The sequence below is a fragment of the Spodoptera frugiperda genome, chromosome 13 (genome assembly GCF_023101765.2).
Source record: "Spodoptera frugiperda isolate SF20-4 chromosome 13, AGI-APGP_CSIRO_Sfru_2.0, whole genome shotgun sequence".
NCBI lineage: Eukaryota > Metazoa > Arthropoda > Insecta > Lepidoptera > Noctuidae > Spodoptera > Spodoptera frugiperda.
Genome location: NC_064224.1, coordinates 8,627,792 through 8,655,640, shown reverse-complemented (window position 1 = coordinate 8,655,640; position 27,849 = coordinate 8,627,792). Strand labels below are relative to the sequence as shown.

Here is a 27,849-nt window from a genome sequence, read left to right as displayed (position 1 = left end):
TAAACAGCTTACTATTTATTTATTGTTCTAAATTATAATTAATATAAACATACAACATTATCATACAACAACAATCACGGTATAAAAACCTTACAGCCGGCATTTTGGCACATTACCTAAGTACCTAACAATATTACAATTTCTTTAGGAGCGGGTTTTACCCTCATTTTGTTTATATACACATTACCGTACAATAATATTAGAATTAGGGTTTACCCTATATTGCTGGTTCCAAAGATTATATTAAGTATAGGACAACCAGGCTCCTATGATGGTGATGATAGTAGTCATAGTGTATATTTACCTTACCCCTATTTATGTATATGTAACTTACCTTAGGGTAAGGTAAATATACATTGTATATAGGGCTTACCCTCTCACTAATTTGTTGTGATTTTTTTATTATATTCTGAGCAGGTAAAATGTTTAATTGATTTATGCAATTTATGTGTTTTCTTTGTATTTAGGTATTAAAATAAAAAGCATTATTTCTTGGCAGTTTTCATTATTTCCTAACATATCCATTTCAATATTATATCGCTTACATATTAATAGTTTTTGTTCAATAAACGTTCAGTTAGTTACTATGTAATATTTAATTTTAAATATATTTGGCACTTAGACGGCACTTAATTGTCCTATCCTTATTTATAAATATAAATTAATTTATAGAACAAAAATATTAAAATGTCCAATAATAAACTATTAGGCCAGCTAAAAGTTTATAACATTAAAAAGCTAAAACAATAATAATAAAAACATAAATATTGCCAACATGAAATAAAAGAATTAACATGATAATTTAATATTTTTTTTATATTATAACTAAAAGCATTGTTCAAATATTTGTTCATCACAATTATATTGCTGTGTCCCTAAACTACTATAATTTATAATTCATAAAATAAAATAAAAATTGAAACATAAAAATCGGTGGAGCTACATTGACACCATTAATATATCTCACAATAAATAATTAGCATTATTAATTTTTGTTACAAATGTCATGTTTCATATCTAACTTACTGTATTATCTACACAAATATTATCAAAATTTACATATTTCCTCTGTAGTAAACATTATTTAATTACTCATTCATAGTATCACATATATGTTTAAATATACTACTCAATTGACATAGCAGTTTACAAATGTACTACAAAAATCACCCTTATTGCTTTGTATTAAGGCAGATTTCCAATCACTCTCTTACACCATTTTCCTCACTAAAGTTCGTACAAAATATCTTGGCCCTACTAAAGTGCTTACCAAATTCTATCTCTCTCACTCTTTACTATTTGTACATATTTCTATCCTACTCACTCTTAAGAACCAAACTTTGGATAAGGCAAGATAGATTGGACATAGTATATACATATTTGGTTGTTGAACTAAAGTAAACCTTATTTTAATAGTTCTTACCGGCCAAAATGGCTTGGATTTGGGATATAGTCTTACCTTTGGTCTCGGGGATGAGGAAGAATACGAATATGGTACCAAGGACCATGAAACCAGCGAAGAACCAGAAGCAGCTGTAGATGCCGATGGCTACCTGCATGATGGGGAAGCAGAGCGTGACCACGAAGACCAGCATCCAGTTGGTAATGACCGTGATACCAGTGGCAGTTCCACGGTACTCCACAGGGAAGAGCTCAGCCATCATCATCCACGGGATGGGACCGAAGCCCATGGAGAAGGACACGATGAACAGGATGAGGCAGACGAGAGGGATCCAACCGAAGGCAGCGACGTTGTAGCCATCTTTCTGCATCTTGAAGTAGATGCCAAGGATGACGAGGCAAAGACCCATGATGCTCGTACTTTGGAGGAGCAGGATCCTACGACCAGCTTTGTCGACGAAGACAGAAGAGAGGTAAGTAGCAATGGTCTGGACGACTCCTACGATGATGGTGGCGATGACGGGAGGGATGTTGGAGCCAGCAGACTGGAAGATGTTGTTCGTGTAGAAGATGACGGCGTTGATGCCGCTGAACTGCTGGAAGAACATGAGGCCGAGCCCACAGATGAGCGCCATGCGAGGTCCCTTGGTTGTTAACATGCTTAGTGCCCCAGCTCGTTGACGAGATGCATCGTCCACCTGCAAAGATAAAATGGTTATATTTAGTAGGTTACAAAATAAAACTGAGAAATTAATATGAATGTACGATAGATTTCTATTGTTACTTATATCCAAAAAATTAAGGACATATCAATGTAAAGAAATATGAGAAGTTAAATAATTGAAAAGAAAAATGTATAACTAAAGCCAATCAGTCCGTTGGACAAGTTTTATAAGTTTTATAAAAACTCTTACATCTTTTTGCATTTCCTCCAGTTCAGCAGTAAGGTCCGCATCAGGTCCGCGCAGCCAACGGAGAGACTTCTCCGCATCACGTCGCCTGTTCTTGCCAAGAAGGTACTGAGGAGTTTCTGGCATCCACCTGCAAATGGGAACATCTTGGTTATAGCGGTATAAGTGCTTAACAATTTTTGTTTTGTCTTTTTAGCCTAAAATTTAAATAATTTATTGTCCAACTCTTGAATTCATCAATTGCGAGATGATCAAGGCTTATGCCTTCAACGTGTGAGAACAGAGTAGTTTCTGCTAGTAATACAGTTTACATGGTAATAATTGCTCTATTCATGAACATTAGGTATCGATATGTGCATATTGCCATATGTGCATATTGCCATATCTCGGAAACAATTGGAGACTCTTTTTCCACCAGTTATAATTATTATTAACTTATGGATACCTTGTAATGAAATATTTGTAGGATATTAAAGCATTAACAGCCGAAAGAAAATTGTTGAAGGCAAATCATCCGCTAAGCGATTGGTGGCGATATACGTGTTAAAATTATTCATGTATATATTTATATGATCTAGCTTTCAAAACGTTTCCATCCCATTGTTTATTATTCCAGTTTAGATACAATTTTAACATTGGAATAACCCAATTATATTATATTTTCCTGACATTGTACCACGGGTCAATGCAGTTTTAAGTTATTCTCAGCATCGACAATGCAAGTGAACTCTGTCACCATATTAACATAAACATTATCATAATTGTTGTTTGTCTGTTTGTTCTATACATTGTATGTATTATTAATATTTGTTTTTCAAGTCTATATTTGTACTTTAAATGTAGTTTAGTATAATTATTGTTAATGTGGCTATCTATTTTGGAATTGGACAAAGCTTTAGACAAAATTTTTGATGTTGTTTAAAATCATCACGTCTATTACCAGAAAGGGGTAGGTAAAGGTGAACAGAATCCCTCTTTCCATCAATGACTCTACAGAGAAAATATTGAAAACTGTAAAGACCCTAACAATACTTTACACAATACGTGCTTAGTAGTCGCACTTGCCAACAGTAACACCAATGAAGAGTTTTTAAAAGAGACTCACCAGAATACAGCAACCAATAGGACGGGGAAGACAGCAGAGATGATGGAGAGCGTCCTCCAATGAGTCCAGCCACCGACCACGAAGGTAAACAGGATGCCGACAGTCAGGAACAGCTGGAAGAAGGCACCCAAAGACCCTCGGATGGAAGTCTCTGCTATCTCACCGATGTACATCGGAGCCGCCACGCAAGCACCACCTGGGAATCAAATAGTTCTCGTTAGAGAAGATGGTAATAAAAAAGTTGGTAGGAAAGTAAGGAATAGGTAAGAAAAGGTAAGACTTGAAGATGTGGATGTGAGTAAACTTTGTCTTCTAAAAGAACAAGAGTTTAATGGATATTCTGGTTAAGAAATTAAGCATGATTGATCAGGTCTTGTGATTTTCTAAAGAACTTTTGAGATGAAATACTGAATTTCATGCGAAAAGCCAATTACGTTGGCATCTAGAGTGATATAAAGAATATCTAAAAATCACCATTCAGTTGAAGCATGATATACTGTTAAAAACAGTTTCTGAGTTGAGGAACAAACAGAGAATTTCATTTTACACTCACAAAAACTGTTCTACTAAGATCTAAGAGCCTCTCTCTTCGTATTTCTTACCAGTAGCCAATCCAGCGAAGAACCTCGCAGCGATGAGCATACTAGCTCCATTGGCGAAGATAGTGAGCAGCCAGTTCAGAAGGAATGGTATGGAGAGGATCAGCACTGTCGGTCTTCTGCCCACTTTGTTGGCTAACACACCCACTGGAAGAGCGCTGATAGCTGCTCCAATGGCAAGGATTGATGATACTAAGGAACCTGGAAAGAAATAATTTGGAATTAATATCTAATATCTAGTTGGGTAGATGGCTATTGGAGAGGCTTGTGCTATAGCTGATGGAAACGGTTCCACGATGATGATTAGGTTCAATATTTAAACTAGTTTTCACATCATCAGCCTATCAGCCGGCCACTGCTGGCCACACTTGCTCAATGCGGGAACGAACTTATAAGCCTAGGTTTCCTAACTATGTTTTCCATCACCGTTTGTCAGCGGTGTCTAAATAATCTTTGAAAGTACATATCATTCGGAAAAAGTAACATTTGTACCTACTTGCCGTTGATAAGCCGAACCAGAACAACAAGCACTCTCATGCATGATTCACAGGCATCTTAAACCCTCCGGGCCACCACGAGATTTATTATAATACAACAGTTATTCTAACCAGTCAAAATATAAACATGATACGCAAATTCCTAGCAACAAGATAAGCTACACAACACACTAACTACTAAATTAGCCACCGAGTGACGTATTATCGTATGTGTATACGTACATTCATACAGTTGCTATATGTAGGTGGAGTCTGGTGTATCGTATGTTAGGCGGTGGTCTCACTGTAGGCGAGGAGAGGTGACTTGATTACTAGAGCTTAATTTTAGGAAATCTGCCTTTAGATGCGGGTTACGTTTATCCTGTCAATCAAATGCTAATACAGCGATGCAGTTTTAATGTTTAAAACTACAAACATAACAAAATAGACATAAACGTTTCATCAGTTCAGTAATTAGTCATTTGTCATCATGCATATAAATATTAATGCTTATAGATATAATGATTAGAGATTTAATTTCCATTCGCAGCTACACTTTGGAACAAGAACCTACCGACCTGCATCTATCCATTTATAGTTTAATTGCGACAAATGATTTGACTTTGATTTTAAATTCTATTTTTTAACTCAAACCGCTTATCGCTAATCGCTAGCGATGAGACCACTGGCTTACAACAGCGTTGGATTACGCAACCTGGGGGCTTGCCAGATAACGTCAGGCAAATGCCCTTTATCGCGAGATGAATAAATATATTTGTTACACGCGTCCATCAACAGGGTTACTAACCTACACGTCACGTTTGAGTTTGGGAGTTCACTGGTTTGATACCCGGATTGGACAAAATATTAAAAAATTAAAAACTTTGAACTGATAACATTATCGTAAGTCATTAAATGGTTTATGTACATGTAATAGGTACCTAAGTTCTTATTATTAGATTTTTTTAATAATTATAAATTACTAGCGACCCGCCCCAGCTTCGCATGGGTGCAATGGTGATATATTATGTATGATATACATATAAATCTTCCTCTTGAATCACTCTATCTATTAAAAAAACCGTATCAAAATCCGTTGTGTAGTTTTAAAGACTTAAGCATACAAAGGGACATAGGGACAGAGAAAGCGACTTTGTTTTATACTATGTAGTGATATTAAACCATATTAACGAAATAATAATAACAACTGTTAAGCATTATTATGTATTTTGAGCCATAATTAGGTATTCCCGTGTGTATATTTAAAAATATGCATAAACCTACATGATATATAACAAAGCTCAATTGGTATCGACAATCGGGTTTTCCAATCCGAAAATATTGCATACGTATTTGTGTTGTATCCTTGTTTACAGCATTAGCCAAATGTACAGTATATATATATATATGGTCGTTGGTAGATATTTATCCTCATTTCAGTGGTATATTTTATGTATATGTATGTGTTTAAAAAGTAAGAGTTAGAGTGCCTTTCCAACGAATATGTGCTATTTTACGTTGCTGTGGATGCGTTTGGCTTCCATCAATCATGTTCGATATTACACATCATTCAATACACTGGTGGAAACGGGCTCAGTCAAAGTATGTTTTTATATGGAAAGATGCATGCTATGAGTGTCTTTCTTACTGTCGATACATCCCATACTCGAGCTCCGCATCTTCCTTGCATAGCTACATACTTAGTATCAGTGGAAACGGTCACATAGTTTCACAACTTAGCTATTACATCTTCGTAGCACAGCTACATAACACATCTGTGATGGAAAAGCACTCTAATACTGACCGACTTTAAATAGTTATATTCTTTGGTTTCCAATGACCTATTTGACATTGACATAGTATTCTATTTAAATACTGTTGAAAGTAAAGTAAGAATGCACTGTATACATTCTTGAATGTGTTTCGTTACATTAAATCTACTACAAACTGCATCACACGCCCACATGAAAAGTTCTCTTGAACGAATAATGTGGGAAGATAAAATTTATTGTTTGTACTAATACTAGGTCTGTTGTAAAGTGTGCCAACTAGTTGCAAGTTTAGATGTTATGTCATTTGAAAATAACACAGAAAACCGGCGTAAAATATTTCGTGCTCGTGACGTATTTTACCGAATGTAACTCATTCGGCAAAATACATCGCACTCCTAGTTTCTCTCTGCGGACTACCTAGTGGGTTTACCGGGGCTCCGGCTCGAAGGATAAGAGTAGGAACGGGATGGTTTTTAGTCAGTAAGAGTCTGACATTCCCTCTCGCCTCGCTCAAGGCGGGTGAAGTCATTGAATGATTTTCCTCCCTTAAAAAAACTCGTTCTGACATATAATTTTGCTCAAATAACAAAACAGTATCACATAATAATACGCTCTTTTATCCGCCAAAACGTAGACATAATGCCAACCATTTAACCATAAGCGGCTTAAAGAAAATTACCGAAGAATTCGAGACTATTTCACAAGTAAACAGTAGCTTGGTTAATGAGATAAGATTACAATAGATTACGGTTAGTCTATTGTTTGTTAGTAAAACAGTTTAGCACGGGGGCGTGTCTTGTGAATCGGTCGCGTGACGTCTACGTCACACAGTCGTGTGCCAAGAAAAATGTTTTCATCGTAAATATTTTTCTTTCCGCGTTTAAATTAACGATGTTTCGAATACCGGATATTTTGAAGAGAGAAAAGAAAAATGTAAAATCGATAAACATTTGCAATGACCACAAATAGGACTACTACTTAATGCGTATCAAGTATCTAGTTAGTCTTTAGTTCTAGATTCAGATTACTTTAGAGTTTTTTTTTTTGAGGCGGAAATCATCCAATTACTTCTCCCACCTTGGACGAAGCGAAAGGGAGTGTCAGACTCTTACTGACTAAAAACCACCCCGTTTCTACTTCTGCTTTTCGAGCCGGAGCCCCGGTAAACCCGCCAGATAGTCCGCAGTTCCGGATGACAACAAAGATTACTTTAGAGTGGATTTACTTTGCAATACTTTTTTCTGAGGGTGGAAAATATCACGAAAAAATATTACGAAAATCATCGAATGACTTCTCTCGCCTTGGGCGAGTCGAGAGGAGTGTCAGACTCTACTCAAACCCGCTAGGTAGTCCGCAGTAAAGTAGTAACTTAGAGGTATGATGTATTTATTAATTACAAGATTAAATGTATGGAGAGTAGATTAATCACGTAGGTACGTAGTTATTTTAGAACCACGTAAAATTACGGCTTTTTTGCTTGTGTTCGTATAAGCATCTGCATATTGAATATTCCCCCGAGAAAACACGTATGACGTCATAACAAGATACTTTATGCTTCTCTTGAAACATTACCTATGTACGCAGTTCTACATTTTGACAAATAGCATGCTGTCTCCGTGCAAAAATAGTATATTTCTTTTGTCAGTGCCATTGACTTCCAAACTGCGTCTGACGTAATTACTCGTGAATAAGATATTTTGGTCTAGTACATGAGTTGACAGTGTGCAAATGACATAACAATATGATGTTACCCCAACAGATCAGAAAAGTAATTGCTTTTTTATAGTATATGTCGAGCAGACGGATCACCTGATGGTAAGCTATCGCCGTCGTCCATGGACACCCGAAACACTATAGGCGTTACAAGTGCGTTGTCTGCCTTTTGGGGGTTAGGAATTTAGGGTTGTTGGAGAATCGGGGATTGGAAATATGGGGATCTCACTCACACAACGAAACACAACGCAAGCGTTGTTTCACGTCGGTTTTCTGTGAAGCCGTGGTTCGTATAACTCCGGTCGAGCCGGCCCATTCGCGTCGAAACATGGTCTTGGGAGATGGTTACTTGATAGATCGAAATTATTTTATTGAGTTTTTTAGATTTTGTAAGACTAAATCTGTAATTGTGTCCAGTATACAGCTGATTGAAAAAAATATCTTTATATGTATACTATAACATACCTCTGCCTACCTCTCCAAAGAACAAAGCCGTAATGATATTTTACGGGAATCGGATGAAACAACAGGAAGGAAGATGTGAAATAAAATGTAGATAATGTGAGAAACTTCTCAGTGATCCCATAAAACTTGTTTTAATGGTGGGTGTGTGCGTTTGTTTAGCATTAAAATAGATCACAGATGGCGTGCCAAACGCCCACCGCTGTCGGCAGTTTGCAGTCGCGATTTTGTAAATATAACTCGTTTTTAAAATGATTACTGGAAACAACTGGTTTCTGAGAGCTTAGTACGAGTTTGTTTTATGTTTAATGAGATCGAAACGTAACGCCCTCAGATTGGTTGGTTCATTGGAGCAGGCCAATCAGCACGCTGTAGTAGGCTCTCTGATCATGATTACTACATTGTTTATACAATAATACTTACAAAGTTATAGAAATTATATGTATACTGATTAAGAATTAAATATAAACATACATATATAAGTAAGTGTAAGTATATATTATTTGCCAGCTTAACAACAGGAAAGAATTCCACATTGAAGTAGTTTTTGTAAAGAGTATAAAGTTCGTGATGCATTCACAAATGCATACGTATACAACTGCAGTATTTTAGTATTCAATGACTTGCAACACCGTCATACAAGGTAAATCCCAAATTAAATGTTTGACACATAAAATATGTAAATACCTACCTACCCAATGTGAGGAAAACGGTATAACCATAAATATAACGTAACCAAAAGTGTAATTTTCCTGTTATTGAAATAAATACTTTAATAGCTATATACATAAATATCTGAATGCCTAATTTAAATGAATAAATGTCAGAATTCAGCTAAAATTGTAATTATTGAAAACCCATAATGTACTTATAAAACAAGGTAATTTTGTTTATCTCGTTAAGTGGTTACAAAGTACAAATACCATGAGGAGTTTGGGATTCCCGAAATTCTTAGTATAGCACGCAATCCGGAATCGTACTCAGTGCAATAAGCGAACGAACGAAGCATGTATAAGGTCGAAATGAGAAACTTTCTCCTGTTTTGTAAGTCGGTTAAAATATCCACCTACTCGAATAATTAAATTTCAGTTTCATACAATAGGGTAGAATGGCACATTTTTATATTAATGTCCGTCTCGTAGATTATTTTAAAATATCAGACACGTATTTTTTATTTTTTTATGGAAAGAAATGTTTTTAAAGATATCTCGATTTGAAATACCGCGTGACGTCACTTTTAGGTACGTCTTATACGTAGAAATGACGTATTTGCTCTCACTCCTAAACTTTGATTCATTTTATATCAGTATTGCTATCATATAAGACAAAATAAAAAATACGTGTCAAATATTTTTTCATTACCTTACTGACGGACTAAATAGATTTTTTAATTAAATTTCGCACTCCGTCATCAGCACTATTGCAATCCAATTTTCTCAAATGCCATCCATACTATGCCATCATCATGTCGTTGCCACCCACATTCCACTAAGTACTCAACATAGCAATTTCAAATAAAATCTCCTTATAAGTTTTCAAAATGACTTGGTCACTAGTAATATCATTAGAACTTAAAACGGGATATTTACCATGTTTATTAGTCATTGTGAGTTTCCGATATTTCGGCAATGTTGCAAGCGCCATGATCACGGATGAACTCACGAAATATCGGAAACTACATCCCGTTTTAAGTTCTAATGATAAAATCTCCCTATATTATCAGTTTTCATTCAAACATTCCCTTTGTATTTCCTCTCTCTGAGTCCACAATGAGCACAGCTACACCGCCCACAAGCCAACGAGCCCGTGACCTTCCCAAGGTTAGCGGGTGACCGTGTGAAGTGGGGGCCTGCCCACGCCGTCTACCCGACTGCCGATGAGATTTGTTTCAAGTGGAGTATTTAAATAGAATAAAGATACGTTATTTGATGCATTTTTAAAAGTGTATCACTCATTTATCGTATAATGTTTTATTTCTTCCTTTATGATTGCATTTAAAATCTGACGTTGATCAATAAAGTAACAAACCCATCTATTACATCCGTGCCGGCGTTAGGGGGGGGGGCGTGATGGGGCGATGGCCCAGGGCGACAAATTCTCAAGTGGGCGCCACAATATTTTCGCCCGGGGTACCAGTGGCCCTTATTCCAGCACTGTTAATTACATGGGTCTTGTAACATAACACGGTGAAAAGTTGGTGTTACATTGAATACGTGCATCTCCGCTTTTGAGACCAAAAGTTTAATTTGGAGCAAACGAAAGAAATTCCTCAGTTAAAAATAAATGTTTTGGAAAACTCTATACAGGAGTCATCTACCAATTCTTGAGCAGCCATGGCGTAAAAGTTATTAACCTAAGTGAGTAAATCGGTATTTTCAATTAATCAACTATGTGTCACGATAGTTATTATACAAAAAAAAACCTCTGGACACTTTAGATGATCCATAAGAAAAGCTACATACAGATGATGCACTTTCTTCACCACTGAAGTGACTAATTAAGAGTAATGACGTTAATTCCTATGATGAAGATGACCACACTTACGTAGCCAATGACTTATCCACAGGTGGAAGTTCCAGTGATGTTGCAAATAGTTAGACTTTAACTACAAAACAGGAAATATTGGTTTTCCAGTATAGGTATAACTATAGGTCCCAGTATAGTATAGATTTTTTTAAGGGGGGGAAATCATCTAGTGACTTCTCTCGCCAGGGCGAGGCGAGAGGGAGTGTCAGACTCTTACTGACTAAAATCCATCCCGTTCCTACGCCTGCTTGTCGAGCCGGAGCCCCGGTAAACCCGCTAGGTAGTCCGCAGCTCCGGATGAAATAATTCATGCAAATTAAATAACTAAAAGTGCAGTGTAGAAATATAGTATAGATCGATTTATTCCCGTCTTAGCCACGAAAATAAACCTGCAATATTGTAAGTGCTACTTAGCATATTTATGCACTCATGGCAGCTTTAGTAAGGATGGAAGATTTTACGCATTTATTTTGGGATCGAGGAAAATGTTTGGTTAATAAGCATGATCAAATGGAACGAAGGAGATGCGAAATTGAGCCGTAATTTAAACGAAAACTTTCTTCAAAAAGTCGTTTAGTGGGTCTATTTCCTTGCGTTGTTATTATTTACTGATAGGACCTCTCCTCATTTATAAAATAAGCCTTATCATCATTTATCAGGAAAAAAATAAAAGGAGAAGCAGGTTATCAGGGAAAATCATTGGTGGCGAAACGGAGTTCGCCGGGTTTGCTAGTTCCATATAAGAATATCACACACTATCTTATCCCACTTACTTTGCGTGGTATCCAAGAGGAAGTCAGCAGGTTGACCCAAGGAGTTGACGTAGCCTGAATAGTTCGCTGGCAAGACTGGGCCCGTTACATTTGCAGTGGAGTTCGAGGCCGTGCCATTAACTATAGTGACGTTTTTGAACGGTTCCAGCTGTGGAAGGGCTGGTGATGTCCATGCCAGGATTGTTCCTCCAGCGACCGCGGCTATTGCAGCTGTGGACAAGGAAAGGTTTGTAAAAAATATGGTCATATTGTTATTTTCAAAGGTGATTGATGAACGAAGGCTTTTTTTGTGGGGAGAATCATCTAATGACTTCTCTCACCTTAGTGTCAGACTCTTATTGACTAAAAACTACCGTTGTTTCTTCTCCTGCTTTGAGCCGGAGCCCCGGTAACCTGTTACCTTATCCGCAGCTCCGGATGAACGAAGGGCTTCATACTCAAATTCAATTGCGCTGCATATTATTGGGTATAGGTTTAGCATGATTAAAATCATGAACCTATTCTTTCATCGTGCCAGTATTTGCACTTCCCAAGTATGTAATGGGCAGACTGCTCATATGAAAAGGTGACTGTTATTAATCTAGAGTTTTTAAGCCATCTTTTAAACACAGGGACTCTTCAAAAACATCATCTCATCTAATATACTTATTCCGTTTACCAGTGGCGCCTCTGTGCGGAGCCAAGAGCTACCGACCTAAAATGTAAGTACTTCATCCGTAGCCAATACTATATTAATAGACTCGTCAATGTAACGTTTATTTTCGTTTATGACTACTACTAATGATCTATGATCGACATTGCTTGTTTAGTATTCCGATGTTAAACTGATTTAATGACTAACTCTTGAATTAGGAATAGGAAAGCCGTACTTATAGTTATAAGTACGTTACATTGGCTCCTTAGTTACGAATATCACAGTGAAGTAATAGTCTGGAGTTTTTTGAGTCAGTTAAAAAAATATTAGTAGTAGCAAATGATGTATGAGTAACTTATGAGCCTATTACTGAGTTGGATAAAACATGAGTTCACTAAGCTAAACACTCATACTAAGAACTCCAATAAGGTTCGAAATCAGTCGAGCATCCCCGTAAATCAATGAAAACCTCGATTTCGGATTAAAGTACCGTCTATTGCGGATAAGTGTGGGTCTACCTTTATTAGTAGATTTTTTTGGTCATAATTTTATTTTGCATAACAACGCATGGCAGAAACTTCATTTCGCAGAAAATCATTTGGTATACCATCATTTGTAATACATTAAAAACGCATAATTTTGTAAGTCAGAATCATCTTTTGGCATAAATTGATACGCATAATAATTGAAAGGTAGAACCATCATATTGCAGAATGTTCACTGTCAGAATCGTCTTTTGGCATAAATTTCATAACCATAATAATTAAAAAGTAGAACCATCATATCTCAGAATGTTTACAGTTAGAATCGTCTTTTGGCATACTTTTAATATCCATAATAATTGAAAGACTCATCTATCACGCAAGCATGCAGCATACAAGCAAGCATGCAGCATGCAAGCAAGCAAACAAGCATGCAGCATGCAAGCAAGCAAGCAAGCATGCAGCATGCAAGCAAGCATGCAAACAAGCAAGCAAGCAAGCAGCATGCAAGCAAGCATGCAGCAGCATGCATGCAAGCAAGCAGGTTTGGAAGCAAGCATGCATGCAAGCATGCAAGCAAGCAAGCAAGCAGCATGCAAGCAAGCATGCAGCAAGCAAACAGCATGCAAGCAAGCATGGTTTCTGTCACGGCTCCGGCGCTGCGGGGCTCCGGCGGCCCCACGCGCGCTAATCGTCGCAGACGGCTTTCGCTCACCACCGCAACTTCGGCTTGTTGGCCGGCTTCGCCGGCCAGCCTCAGCTGCGGCGGCTCGCTCATAGCCCGCGGGCCGCCTCGCCCCTCCGCGCCTACGCGATTTTAAATTGCACTCTAGGGGTAGGACAAACAAGACTACGTGCAGTCGGTTTTGCAGCGATTCGGTTCTGTCACTTTACTAACTTTTATTCTACCATCTTCTTAATATGCCAAGTGAAATTATGCCAAACAATCGTCGCTCTAAATAAACCTTATGTGAAACAAAATTATGCAAAATTAAGCTTTGCCAAACGTAATTATGCGAAATAAAATTCTACCATGTTAAAAGTATGCCTTTGTAAATTCGGACATATAAACATTCGACAAAACAATAATTATATTAAATGATTTTTATGCCATATGTATATTCGTTTAAAGAAGATTCTGCCAAGTGTGTTATGCCAAACAAATTTCGGAGCATTAAAATTCTGCCAGATAGAGGGAACCCAATAAGTGTCTATCGAGAACGAGGTGTGACAGCTTCGATTCCTGCCCTTATCAAAGAAGATGTAACAAAAATCTCACCTGCAACAGCAGCTATATATTGATTAACTTTTCTAGTCTGTCCCCCCTTCTCCTGAACATCCAACATATGCATAGTAGGTTTATCCATCTTGATCAGTTATAGGGCTCGCATTCTGAAACAAAAGATTACCTCGGTTACTTTCAGATTTAAATTAGTAAACATCTTTTTACTAACTCATCTCCCAATTGAATTGAGGTCTGCAATAACTCTTGGGGTTATAGGAATTTAAAGGTTGTTGGAAAATCGGGAATTGGGAAGATTGACTATCGGGCCTCGGGTAACGTCACTCACGCAATTCTTGAAAAACTTGACTACAAAGCATAATATCTGTGTATCGCTTACCGTGTTAGTCAAAAGGCTTTTACAAATCCAAAATACGGTCGCGAATTTTCGAAAGTAAATCTTAATTTATCCCGCAATGAACGGTAATAGTAAAATTTCTAGTAAATAGTTACTAAGTAATTCACACACGTCTGTACATCCCAAGATATCTATCCAAAGAACAGTTATATACCTACTTTATTTACAAACAGCTAGCATATTCTGTAATCATCAATTCGAAACTGTCGAAGTGAGCTCGATCGCACTCTTCACCCGTCATTAGTCGAGATTATTCTCTCTAACTAATGACATGGCGGACCGCAAATACACTTCGAATGTTTCGAATTGACAATAACAGAATAGTTTAGCAGGAATCATTAAATCAAGAGGTAATAAATTCATTAATATAAAGTAAACAATAATAATTATTTTATCAATAAAGTCGGCACTTTGTATCTAGCTTATGTAATGGTGCCTGCTTTAGTCACGAGTGGGAATGTATATTATGTAGTATGTACATTTCTTGTTTTGATTAGAACCAAGTTTATAAAGAATTTCTAAATAGTTATTTACTACTGAGTCTATGATAGCATCTGGTGTATAGGTTATAAATACCTATTTAAGACTGTAGACATATTGTAAAAATCATTTTTTTTAATAAGAGTGACGATGGAGTTTCTTGCTCGTTCTTCTCCATTCGAAGCTACACTTTGAAATGAGCACCTAGCTTCACTGACGGACAGACTGACGGACAAATCAATTTGACGTTTCAAAAGTGCCTAATTTAGGCTTAATTGAAATAAATGCTTTGACTTTGACTTTGACAGGGTACAAAAGTGAATATCCATTTAGTTTGACATTATCTAATGTAATAAAAAGAATCAGACTCATATTTTTTAGGTTATAATAAGAAACATGTATTAAGCACGTTCGTTAGATAATAAAAATGCTAAAACACGTTTATTTCTATTTCTATATAAATGCAAATTACCTTGTTTACGAAAATGAGGCCTCAATGAACAAAAATATTAATAATTTTCTAATACCAGTCACTTACAATGTACATGAAACAGGTAAACAAACAAAGTTTATGATCAAAAATTAACATTTTCTTTAGATTTAGGTTAAAATTAACATTACAAGTTACATTGGTTATTAATTAAGATTATCTGTAGAGTTAGCGAATACATACGTCTTGCCCTTGAGTTGACCGCAGTGGCTCGTGCTAATATAGGCTTAATTGTGCTAATTTGTTCGACAAATAACTGGTCGCGAGTTACTTCTGTTAAATACAAATCATCTTTATACTGAACTTACTATTCTATACTATTCCTTAGTAACGATTTTGTTCCGAAAATAATTGCTAAGGACTGGGTTAAATAACCATTAAACGACTCTGAGTACAGCTAATAGTGATTTATAGCCAGTTTAAAAATGAATACAAAACTGTATTGGTCTTATTTTCACTGAAAGTTTCAAGATTTAAGTAATCAAGTAATAGTTCGTTGCGCTTACTCTTGAAGTGAATCTCAATGTCAATGCAATTTCAATCTTATAATTATTTCATGTCAAAACTATACAACCCGAATGGTAACTGTTAGTATAACATTCAGAGTACGGAATATAAAGCCAAACTCAATACCATTTAGTTCATTCAATATCCATGCAATACGGATGCAATGGGCGCAGGTTTGCAACTCAAGAGTACGAAATTTCACAATATCAATGTCGATCGATCAGAATTGGATTCAAGAGTAAGCCCCCAGGATAAGAATGAGACGTTTTGTTGTTCAGTCTATCGATCATATCCAACTTATATTATTATGTAGTTTATGATCTGAAATAACACAGGTCACTTTTAATCCCACGGAAACACGGGTGAAGCCACAGAAACTAGCTAATTGTAATGTGAATATTTACTTAAGAAACTAATTATTATCAAAGCTATGAGATTTGAATGTTAACTAGAAGCGTGTATATTCTGTTTAATTTATTATCTAGCTGTTATTAATAGCCAGCCTATCATTAGCTAATTGTAAGTCAAAATTATAAGTAGTTAATAGGGTAGATGACAAATTTTTATTTTAATGTCCGTCTTGTAGATTAATTTAAAATATTAGAAATGTATTTTTAATTTTCTTGCGGAAACAAATACTTTAGAAGATATATCAATTTGAAAAATCGCGTAAAGTCACTGCTAGGTACATTTTATACGTGACGTTTTTGCTCCTACTCCTAAACTTTGATTCGTTTTATCTAAGTATTGTTATCTTATACGACAAAATAAAAAAATACGTGTCTAACATTTTTTTATTACCTAACTGACGGACTAAATAGATTTTTAATTTTCATACCTCGTCATCATCTATATTGGCCTAAGTAGCTTCCAAACAAATAACCGAACTCCTCTACCTCGGATCGGGAACCCATAAATGAACAAATTGTCCTTCAAGAACATTCCACTATAGGAACTGAGCCGGTAAACAGCTGCATTGTAACAGGGGTCAAATCAAACGCATTGTATTGCGTTTATGCGTTAACGAAGTTCAATGGAGCGAACGAGGTAACTACCAGTCATGCTCATCATTACAAATCCTGAACTGTTTTGTTTACTCATTAAATATACAAGTCCAAGGTTGTTGGCTGGTCAAACAAATGTGTTAGAACATTTTTTTTATGTATACCGAATCAAAAGTGACTTGATTCTTCGTTTTCTACGTTTAACCTAAAATATTTGAGTCGATATATCATTTCATCATCATTATCAGCCTATAAATGGCCACTACTAGTCAAAGGCCTCTTATCACATGGGGAAGATTTGAATGCGGGTTGAATGCGGGTTGGCGATTTCAAACTTATAATTAGAAAATTATAAGCCCAGGTTTCCTCGCGTTTCCTTCATCGATAGTCAGTGGTATCTAAATAATCTTAGAAAGTGCATATGACTCGGAACAAGTCACATTGGAACTTGCCGATGGTAGGTTTCAAACCTCCGGGCGGTGCGGGCCACCACGACATGAATATTGCATGAGTTGATACAATGTTCAATAAAGATACAAGTACAAGGTCCTTCCTTGGTTTGATCAGCTGGTCTTACATATGAATTTCTATCGATTGCGACTAACATCAAATTAATTTGAATGTGAAAAATACTCTAAAAATGTGTCTTACTCTTTACTAAACCCGCTTATACCAACAATACAGTATTTACTACACTACAAGAATAAGTCTGTGTTGAGAACACTTGAGTATTTCCTGTGTAGTGAGTATGGTCATCGCTAACAAGACGGACAGACACCGAGACAACTGCAAATATTTGAGTCACAAACGGACAATGCACTAATAACCCTGAACGTGGGGGAATCCTTTATTGACTTCTCCCGCCTTGGGTGAGGCGAGAGGACAGTGTTAGACTCTTACTGACTAACAACCACCCTATTCCTATTCCCGCTTTTCGGGCCGGAGCCCCGGTAAACCCGCTCGGTAGCTTCGGAGGACATGGCCACTAACCTTCTAAGTCAAAGCCAAAGTCAAAGTCAAAGTCAAAATTATTTATTTCAATTAGACCAGGAAGGCACTTTTGAACGTCAAAGCAAATATAATAATATTAATAACGTCTGTCTGCCGGTCAGTCCTCTAGTGAAGCTATAAGTTTTAATTAATAAGCGTGATACCATTATACCATTTATCTTTTATATTCTTCAATCTCAGTAACAACGACTATTGTATTTAGACGAACATACAAAGCATCTTTATTAAATAATGTCCCATTTCGAAAGGAAATTGTCACTTATACCACTTATGCTGTTAACCTATTTGTTGGAGCCAAGTTATACAATGGAAGATCGTTCTTATGAACAAGATTCTTATTCTAGCATTCTCTATATGTGGGTAGGTAGTTAGGTAGGTGTACTAGTTATGTAACTACCCACATTGTAGTTATCTACTTTGCTAATAATAGACACAGAAAAAATAAGAAATTCTTTTGGCATAGTTTGTTGGTCGTGTACTTGTCATGACGACTGTTAAACATGGTAGAGAAAAACTTTTTTTAAGAGGAATAATCATCCTTCTCCTGCCTTAGGTGAGACTGTTACTGACTAAAAGCTACCCTGGACTTTTTCCTGCTTCGAACCGAAGCCGGTTGCAAAGTTTTTTTTATTGTATAAGCCGATAAACGAGCAGACGTATCACCTGATGGAAAGCAATCGCCGTCGCCCATGGACATCTGAAACACCAGAAGCGTCACAAGTGCGTTGGAAAGGAATTTAAGGGTTGTTGGGGAATCGGGGATTGGGAAGATTAGGAAGGGGAGTAATTGGGCCTCCGGTAACCTCACTCACACAACGCAAGCGTTGTTTCACGTCGGTTTGCTGTGAGTTCTTTACAGTGTTAAGCATTTTGTAATAAGCCGTTAATTATAAAGTGACTAATAACGTTTTACTGTTAACACTCCTTTGCGTAATGATAGGCGCGATATTATATTACCTTACTTCGAAAGATAAGCTACCTAGTTAAGAATTATTATCGGAACCACTAGTAATTAACGAGTAACAATTCATATCGATACTATTGAATTAGGAGTGGGCATCTAATATCTGAAGTGCTGCTTTATACACTGTAAATGTATTCAGACTAAAATATATAAAGGTATCTATCACCTTCAAATAATCTACAAATCTTATACTATTAGGTACTAGTTTGTTTGTTTGTTTGAACGTCTTAATCTCCGGAAATACTGGGCTGATTTTAATAATTATTTTTTTGTTGGAGTAATAAGAGTTGGCTATTTTATTTAAACTTTAGTTATTATTATAGAATTATTATTCTAAGCTATATTTTCTACTTATCCCACGAGTTTAATTAGGAAAAACAAAGACGGCGTAGGTTTGACTATTGCAACAGGACAACTGTTTGTTGCAAGTTTAATAATTCACCCACGAAATAACTCATTTGTATGATACACACAAATAGTTATTCCAATGTTTTCATCAGTATTTTTTCACATTAAAGAACATCGGGCATTTTTGTATGGGACACTTACCTACGGCGAACAAAAATAAAATTAGGTTCGGTGGATAGGCAATTAAATCTAGTTCACAATGGTATAGTTCCCATATCTGTGGGTCGTGGCAATAAGGAGAAATTGGACATTTAAAAAATATTTATAAATGTTTTTGGGCAATAATTGAAGAGGAAAAAGGGAATCAAAAATAATTAAAACAACATATTTTTCTCTTAACTTTTGGCGAAGGACTGCGATGATGATGACGAAGGACTGCGATGTAGTAAGATAAGCTAGCTACCTGCGCGAGCGCAACATAATACCAGTTTTAAGACTATGGGCGAGAGTGAGAACGAAACATGCACATCAACTTGACGGATTTAGTCTGATTGGGTTTATAAAAATACCACGGAGTGATATTTTAACTTACTGAGCGGTCGTTTAGTAATTAGGAAAAATAGTCAACTTAAAATATCATTTTCATTTTACTAATTATTTCCATTTTCCCATTATTGTGAATCAAAATAACTACACAATATTAAATATGATTGCAAACACTATCATTTAAAAATATTTTGGTTTATGTTCGCGACTTTTAAAAAATCGGGTAAAAAACGCCCGATGTCCTTTCATTCACCCGCTCACGTCACCCATGATTCCAGTCCCTTGCTGACTAACTAAAATACGAGTAACCATTATCGTAAACATTACTAAATGGATTCAATATCAAAATTATCAAACACGTGCCCATATGATACACATTGGAGAATAATGTTGAAACCACTACAACATAAGTTTTACTGATACAAATACTAAATAGGTAGTTTAATCATTCGATATTACGCAGTTTTGTAAAAGGAGAAGCTCGTATAGTGTAATCTATACGAAGTGGTTGAAGAGTTTTTTGTTTGAACGCGCTAATCTCCGAAAATACTGGTCCGAATTGAATAATTATTTTTATGTATAGGCCATAAAATATCACGCTACGATCAATAGGAGCCGAGCAGGCAAAAAATGATCTCAATCCAAAATCTCTGAATCGATCTTAATTTTTGATAGAAACTATACAAAAATGTCAACAATCGATTTCAGATTGATATCGAGATGACATTGTAATAAAAGTTTAAGTGTGGGAGAGCCATGCTTCGGCACGAATGGGCCGGCTCGACCGGAGTAATACCACGGCCTCACAGAAAACCGACATGAAACAACGCTTGCATTGTGTGAGTGAAGTTACCGGAGGCCCAATTTCCAATCTCCCCGATTCCCCAACAATCCTTAAATTCCTAACCCCCAAAAGGCCGGTAACGCACTTGTAACGCCTCTGGTGTTTCAAATGTCCATGGACGACGGCAATTGCTTACCATCAAGTGATCCGTCTGCTCATTTACCGACCACAAAAAAATATAGTAGATATTTTTGTGCATTGATGGCAGTTAACAAGTCAAGTTCAGAATCCCATAATGACACTTATTAATAATCCTAATCAAAGTGGGAAAGGCTTAAAAGATTGCAGAAATCATTGTTGACTTACGGTTATAATAATCATAAAGGGGTTTCGGCGCCAGGTACCTTAGCTTATCAGGCAATTCATCTGATAAAACTATCATTTGTTATCGGAATGGCGTATCGAATGAAAGAAGCTTGCAGTAAGTGGTTTAACCTTGGAATCTTTAGGGTAGGGCTACAATTATTGACACTAAAAAGTGAATCTTTATAGGGCAAAAATATGAGTAGATCATATTGTTTAGACTATTAGCTATTTAGTTTCGTTTTTTTTTTTATAAGTTATTGTGATGTCAGACTCGACCTGTTAGTATAAATATTCAAGTTTAGCTAGAGATTGGAGGTTTTATACTGTACCTGATCCACATGCAAATGACACTTTAACTATTACTAGGTACGCTAAGTACGTATTACCGGAGAAAATATTATCATAACTATAAGAAAACGAAATTGTATAAGGGGCAAGATACTTGGCATAATTCCAGCTCAGGGCTATATAACTGCGAATTGATAGATAGCTATTGAAACACAAACACATTTAGGTGGTGATTTAAATCTGTCAAACGATTTAGATAGGGCCGGAGTGGATAGCTTACTTCTAAGCGTCGATAACTCTTGATATACTCGAGATCTGATAATATACACCGTTGATAATACAAAATACATAATCTTTTTATACCTGAAAGACCACACAGTCCATGACAGATTATTAAAAGATAACAACATGTCTCACAAAAACAACTTACTGACATTTCCTGTCAGAAGTTTCAGGGACAGATAAAATGTTGCGTAGAGGGCGCTTATTATAAATTACATAATATAGAATCCACTAGGTGCTTGGGAGTTGCGTTCAATTCTTAGTGTCATTAAATACTTGATTAGATATCTGTATTAATAAATAAAAAATCAATTAATATGTTATTATGGTATTGGTGGTAAACGAGCAGACGAGTCACCTGATGGTAAGCGATCAGTGCCGCCCATGGACTAAATAAAAATCTTCTAGCAGCATATTATAGGTAGGTAGCTAATTATGTATACTAAAACTACAATGTTCATTCAATTTTGGACTTTAAAACAAAAGAAGAAAGCAGTAAACCTAATAAAGAAAAACCGAGTAGCTTGACCTGCTGCTGTCTCCACTAGTTACGTAGCATCACAATTTTGTAATACAAATTATTTTATCGGTAACGTGCGTAGATAACACAGATTTATTATAAGATATCTACGTTAATTTTTATGTCGCACCCTTATCTCTTATAAAACACGTTATCAGCATTGATTTGAATGATAGCCCTCACTGATACTGGTTATTTGCTTATTTTAACATTCTTACTGTGAAATATTATAGTTTCAGCTAGATAGATACATTGAGTAATTGTATTGTAACATAAATTACTATTACACAGTGAAAGTTTGTCAAGGTTATGAATATATGTTTGTTTCTCAATCACACCGGTATAGCTGAACGAATATCGATGTTTGATACAGATATTATTACAGATTTAATTACAGGGGAATAGAATTCAAATTCAATGAATGGGATCGATAGTTAAAGACTAAGTGCCGTACTCAGAGTCATTTAATGATTATTACTTAACACAGTCCTTAGCAATGTTTTTCGATACAAAATCGTTACTAAGGAATAGTTTATTTACTCTGAGTACGGCAGAAATACTCGAATGTATGCTATTTGCCTCGTAGCGATAGCGTTTATACGAGTGTGTTGGTCATCCAATCATATGACAATCATCCGCAATAGACAAACGGATCCGGTAATCGAGTCGTATTAAACGGAGAACTGACCCAATCGATTTGGTTCTAAAATTATGAATAGCATACTATCTTAATTAATCCAGCCGTTCTTGAGTTTTGTGACTAACAACACAATTTGGGGATTAACAAAATTGTCAATGCTTATTTACACTCAACCACTTTAATTATATTATTTAAAAAGCCACTCTATCTAAACATTGCATTGGATATGACCTATGTAGTGTTATGCAGTGTATAAATAATTAATTAATGAAATCAGCTTCCACATTATAATATTACACCGCAAACCAGGCTAACGGCCCAAGGATGACCGTATCGCCTACAATTTATCTGACACCTATTCTAGATTTTGTTTGTAACTAAATAAACGTTGATTATTCATGCTGCCCTTTTGCCAAAACACATAATCGTAAAATGAAAATGTCTAGATTGTAACTGTTTGACTGCACGGTTAGTGCGGTGGGTGGGCAATTGGCTTTCGTGCAACGTGTAGCGTGTTCGATTCCCGCACGGAGCAACTCTTAGTGTGATCACAAATCGTTGTTTCGAATCTGAGTGTCATGTGTATTATGTGAACTTGTATGTTTGTATACGCACCCACTACACAGGAGAAAATCCAAGAATGAGACAACTTAAAAAAAAGTAAAGCTTAATTCTATCTACTACACGAAAGGTCTTAAATTCATTCTCCGACTACTTCATTTCCAAGCAGCCCTCCTTCCTGACAACGATAATGCTATTATGCAGTTTCCTATATGGTTCACAACACACACATGATACCTCTAGTCTCTAGTATTGCAGGTATTCTTAGGGAGGCTACGGTGAGCGTTTACCATCAGAAGGGCAAAATATACCGTAGCTACGGACGAAATAAAGGGTTACCGGCGCTCCGGCTCAAAGCAGGAGAAGGAACAGGGTGGTTTTTAGTCAGTAACTGTCTATGAGTCTGACACTCCCACTCGCCTCACCCAAGGCGGAAGAATTCATTGGATGATTTTCATCAAAAACTATAGGGGACAAAATATACTCTGCTTGCTTGCTTTAAGTAAAATACCTAATTTTAATTTGAATACTAAGTTTTTTAAAGATTAATCTTTATCTATCAGCTTACACTAGCAGCGTCGCATCATCTTATACAACAGGGTCATTTCAAGTTATCATTGTCCGTTTCAGTTTTCTGGAAAAATGTGTTCAAAATATTAAAATGTGACCCAAAAGATAAAGATATCATATCAACTTTGTCAAGCATTGGAATCCATCCAGTTGGATTCCGTCTGATAAATGATATATGAAATAGATAAATGTCTCTAGTATCTAGTATGCCTATTATTTAATCTATTATCAACATACAGAATAGAACAAAATTCCTAGCTTCCTTTACTTTACTCGTGTGATCGAGGGATAAAATATAGTCTATACCAGCAAGTCTCCTGCCTTTGCAACTTGAAAACACTCTTTATTTGTATAAATAAGTACTATGCCTGACCCGGGAAATGAGATTAGGTACTCGTTTGGAATAAACACGATACAGTCTCCAATAAGATCTGAAGACGCTTTTTTAGACACTTATTATAACGTATGATTAGGTACAACCAAAGGGCTAAAATATTCCTTAAATATCAAGCGTTAAACACTAAAAGTTATCTTAATAGCTTCGATAATACAAGTGGGAAGTAATACGTGGTTTATTTACTTATATTATAATAGTTAGTTGATGTGTTTGGTTGTCTGTTTGTTACGCAATGATGGAGATGAAATTGAGCAAATATATCGGTTATATTATAATCTTTATTAACATATAGTAGTTCATGTAAACGAGTTTAGCTATGTAATCCTACCACAATATTTAGGTTGTTTGTTACCTCCAGTTTTATCCACATTTTTTTTTGTGTGGGGAAAATCATCCAATTACTTCTCCCGCCTTGGGCGAGGCGAGAGGGAGTGTCAGGCTCTTACTGACTAAAAACCACCCCGTTCCTACTCTTGCTTTTCGAGCCGGAGCCCCGGTAAACCCGCTAGGTAAGTTTTATCCACCTACTCAACTAATCTTGTTGCATAAATATAGTTATTACTAAGCCGAAGTACATAGGCCAATTTTATCTGGGCAAAGTCACTGGCAAAACTTAGTATATATATATATCAATATCTTAGTCGATATATCATCACATGATCCGAGGTATATAATCCGACAGTCGCTACCGTATTATATGGGCACTTATCTAACGTAATCCTTTTGAAAAGCATGATAACACATTATATTTTATACAGCTAATCCATGTATTGACAATATAAGTTATAAATTGTTTTATAATTTCAATTACTGCCTCGTTTAGAGATTGCAATTGCAATTGTTGAGTTTGTTGATGAAGGAATCAGGTCTCAGGAAAGAAGTGCGTTTGTTAAATTTAATGTGCAGAAGACTTATATCAACTTCCTATACTTGCGAGGTGGCTTATTCACCAGAGATGTGCTATGCTACGTTGCTATGGATGCGTTTGGTTTCCACCAATCATATTCATTGGTACACTTAGCTTAACACTGGTGGAAACGGACTTAGCTAAGCTATGTTTTTTATATGGAAAGATGCGTGCTATGGATGGCATCCCTACTATCGATACATGGCATACTCGAGCTGCGCAGTTTCTCACGCTACATAGCTTAGTATCGGTGGAAACGGTCACATAGTTTCACAGCTTAGCTAATAGATCTTCGTAGCATAGCTACATAGCACATCTCTGGTGGAAAAGCACCCTCAATCCTCCAAACCTAAGTTATGTAATTTCAAGTGATCCCTTGTTAATTTTGTGTTAATCTTGTCGATTTGACGTTTCAAGTGCTTAATTTAGGATTAATTGAAATAAATGATTGACTTTGAAATAAAAGTTTGACATAGTATGCTAATATTGGTAAAAAAAAATCATGAAAGGTGGATGTTATAATACAATTATTGTGCTCCGATTTTAGGATTAAAATGCGTGACGTTTTGACTGTCAATAGTATAAAAAAACCTATACTTTGGTAGGTGTATCAGTATTGTAATAACAGCACACTGCACTTTGAACGTGCGATAACTTAATGAACATATTATCACAGTTAAAATAACTGTTTTGCTCCGTTCGTAGTTATGTAATAATATTGTTATTTAAACAAAAAGCTCTTCCATCTGTAGTATTTACAGTTCAGCTCACGTAAGGTGGTATGTACCGCCATATAATGACATACATAGTAGTTAGCTAATGAAAGGAAATAACATACAAATAAAGATGAAATATTACATTGTCTATTTATTTGCATCGGAAAAAAAGGAAGTAAGAAAATAAAGAAAATCGATTTTTTACGCTGCCGCTGGTGTATACTAATCAAAATAAAATGCAACGTCACGCCTTTTATCCCCGAAGGGGTAGGTAAAGGTGAACATCACGTAATGCCGCTATACAATGTACATGACATCCACTTTTCACTATTTGTGTTATAAGTCCCATGTAATAGAGGGTGAGCCTATTGCTATCTACTAGGCACAATTCCAGACTCCGTGCTACCACTGAGAAATTTTCGAAAAACAGTAAATAATTGCCCGACCCGGGAATCGAACCCCAGACCCCTTGAGCGGCAGTCGCACTTGTGACCAGTCGACTATTGCAATCTGCTCTAAAAATAACGGACCAATTCTGAAAAACTCTTATACATATTGGAAAACTCACTTTTCAAGATCGATTGATCGAAGAATTGAATATTTAAGAGCAGTCTGTTTAATTCCAAGTTTGTAAGAATTTGGTTTATCATTTACAAATAGGAAAAAGGCTGCTACAGCCTACATTCATTGTAATTTTGAGTCTATATTCCAAAACTTTTAAGTAATTAAACTTAAACCAATCAACACTGGCACAAAAAAATTATAGATTATAAGTCAGTCTGCTTACTCCCTGAGAATGAAAAGGCGAGATGATACCTATCTAACAGCCGCACTCAGAGACATTTAATGATTACTTAAACTATTCCTTAGTAACAATTTTATATCAAAAACAATTGCTAAGGACTGGTAACCAGGTTAAATGATTCTGAGTACGGCGGTAAGTCCAGCTTATGTCATAAAACATAATTAGCAAAACTTTTCTATATCACGTGACGCTTCGAAATTTCTATTACCGCATTGCGACGTTTTATTAGAACATAGAAAAATGAAAAGCAAAGCCTGGTCTGATTTATTAAACTTAATATTTCTGCTTATGACAATTACTTGGTGTTTTCTATTTGCACCTACCTACTTACCTACATAAATTCGTCATGTTATAGATTTCATAGATAAACATTTTAATTAGGTAGGTATTTGTACCATAACATGTTATCTAAACGAGAATAAAATATTTGGTGACTGTGTTTACAAAAAAAAAAAACCAGTAGATTTTATAACATATAGAAAGACGAATAATATATTGCCTGTCAAGACACAAATGAGTTAAACATTAGCGAATGTATTTGTCAATACAATTTTAACGTTAAAATATTTACATACTATGGCTAAGCCATCTTCCATTAATCAATGTAACATCTTTTAAAAATCAAAACTAATAACCTAACAATTAATTTTTCATGAAAACATGTCAATATTTGGTCAGTGGACGGATTTTTAGGAATTGAAGTATACTATTAGGAACATTATGAGAAGCAAAGAAAACAAAAAAAAAATTAAGTATAAAAAACAAATTTTTGGGACTTAGTCGATTTTAAATTACACAAAGAAACATTAGTAAATTAAAATACTCACCAAATTAAAACAATTCGTCAGATGAAATCAATAATTCACAAAATAAAATCACTAAACACTAAAAGCTAAAGACAAACCGCGCTTTTCTTTTTTTTTTTAATTATATAACGCGAGTTGGCGCGGGACACCGTCGGACAGCCAGCGCGCGCAGCGTCCGCACGATTTTGGAGCACTGGCCGAATTAAAAAAAAACTACCGACGTTGTTTGTGCGTAACCACAGATTAATATTTAAACGTATTGGAATTATGCAACGTTTTTTTCTAACACTCGTTGTTTTATTTTTACTGTGAAGAACTAGGATTTTGTACCTTTTACGCGACAATCGAAATTGACATTGCCCT

The 27,849-nt window shown here is 35.9% G+C and overlaps 1 protein-coding gene across 2 annotated transcripts; it reads right to left on the bottom strand.

The window, feature by feature from the left end:
- On the bottom strand, positions 1-27,821 carry LOC118270238 (facilitated trehalose transporter Tret1-2 homolog). 2 transcript variants are annotated; one of them, XM_035585693.2, is made up of 7 exons: positions 27,508-27,821; positions 14,134-14,246; positions 11,739-11,948; positions 4,020-4,217; positions 3,418-3,613; positions 2,316-2,442; positions 1-2,099 (listed from the first exon to the last, which is right to left on the bottom strand). In XM_035585693.2, exons 2-7 carry the CDS (start codon positions 14,219-14,221, stop codon positions 1,410-1,412), a joined length of 1,509 nt encoding a protein of 502 aa, XP_035441586.1. In that variant the 5' UTR covers positions 14,222-14,246; positions 27,508-27,821; the 3' UTR covers positions 1-1,409. The 2 variants fall into 2 exon arrangements, with proteins under 2 accessions (XP_035441586.1, XP_035441587.1); XM_035585694.2 differs by lacking the exon at positions 27,508-27,821 and adding an exon at positions 14,477-14,610.
- Positions 27,822-27,849: the final 28 nt, after the last annotated feature.

Excerpts from the sequence above, each read along its gene's own strand:
- LOC118270238 (XM_035585693.2), bottom strand. The coding sequence starts at position 14,221 with ATGGATAAACCTACTATGCATATGTTGGATGTTCAGGAGAAGGGGGGA. Across the intron at positions 3,614-4,019 it reads CTTCGCTGGATTGGCTACTG|GTGGTGCTTGCGTGGCGGCT; the intron begins GTAAGAAATACG and ends TTTGATTCCCAG. Across the intron at positions 2,100-2,315 it reads TGGAGGAAATGCAAAAAGAT|GTGGACGATGCATCTCGTCA; the intron begins GTAAGAGTTTTT and ends TTATCTTTGCAG.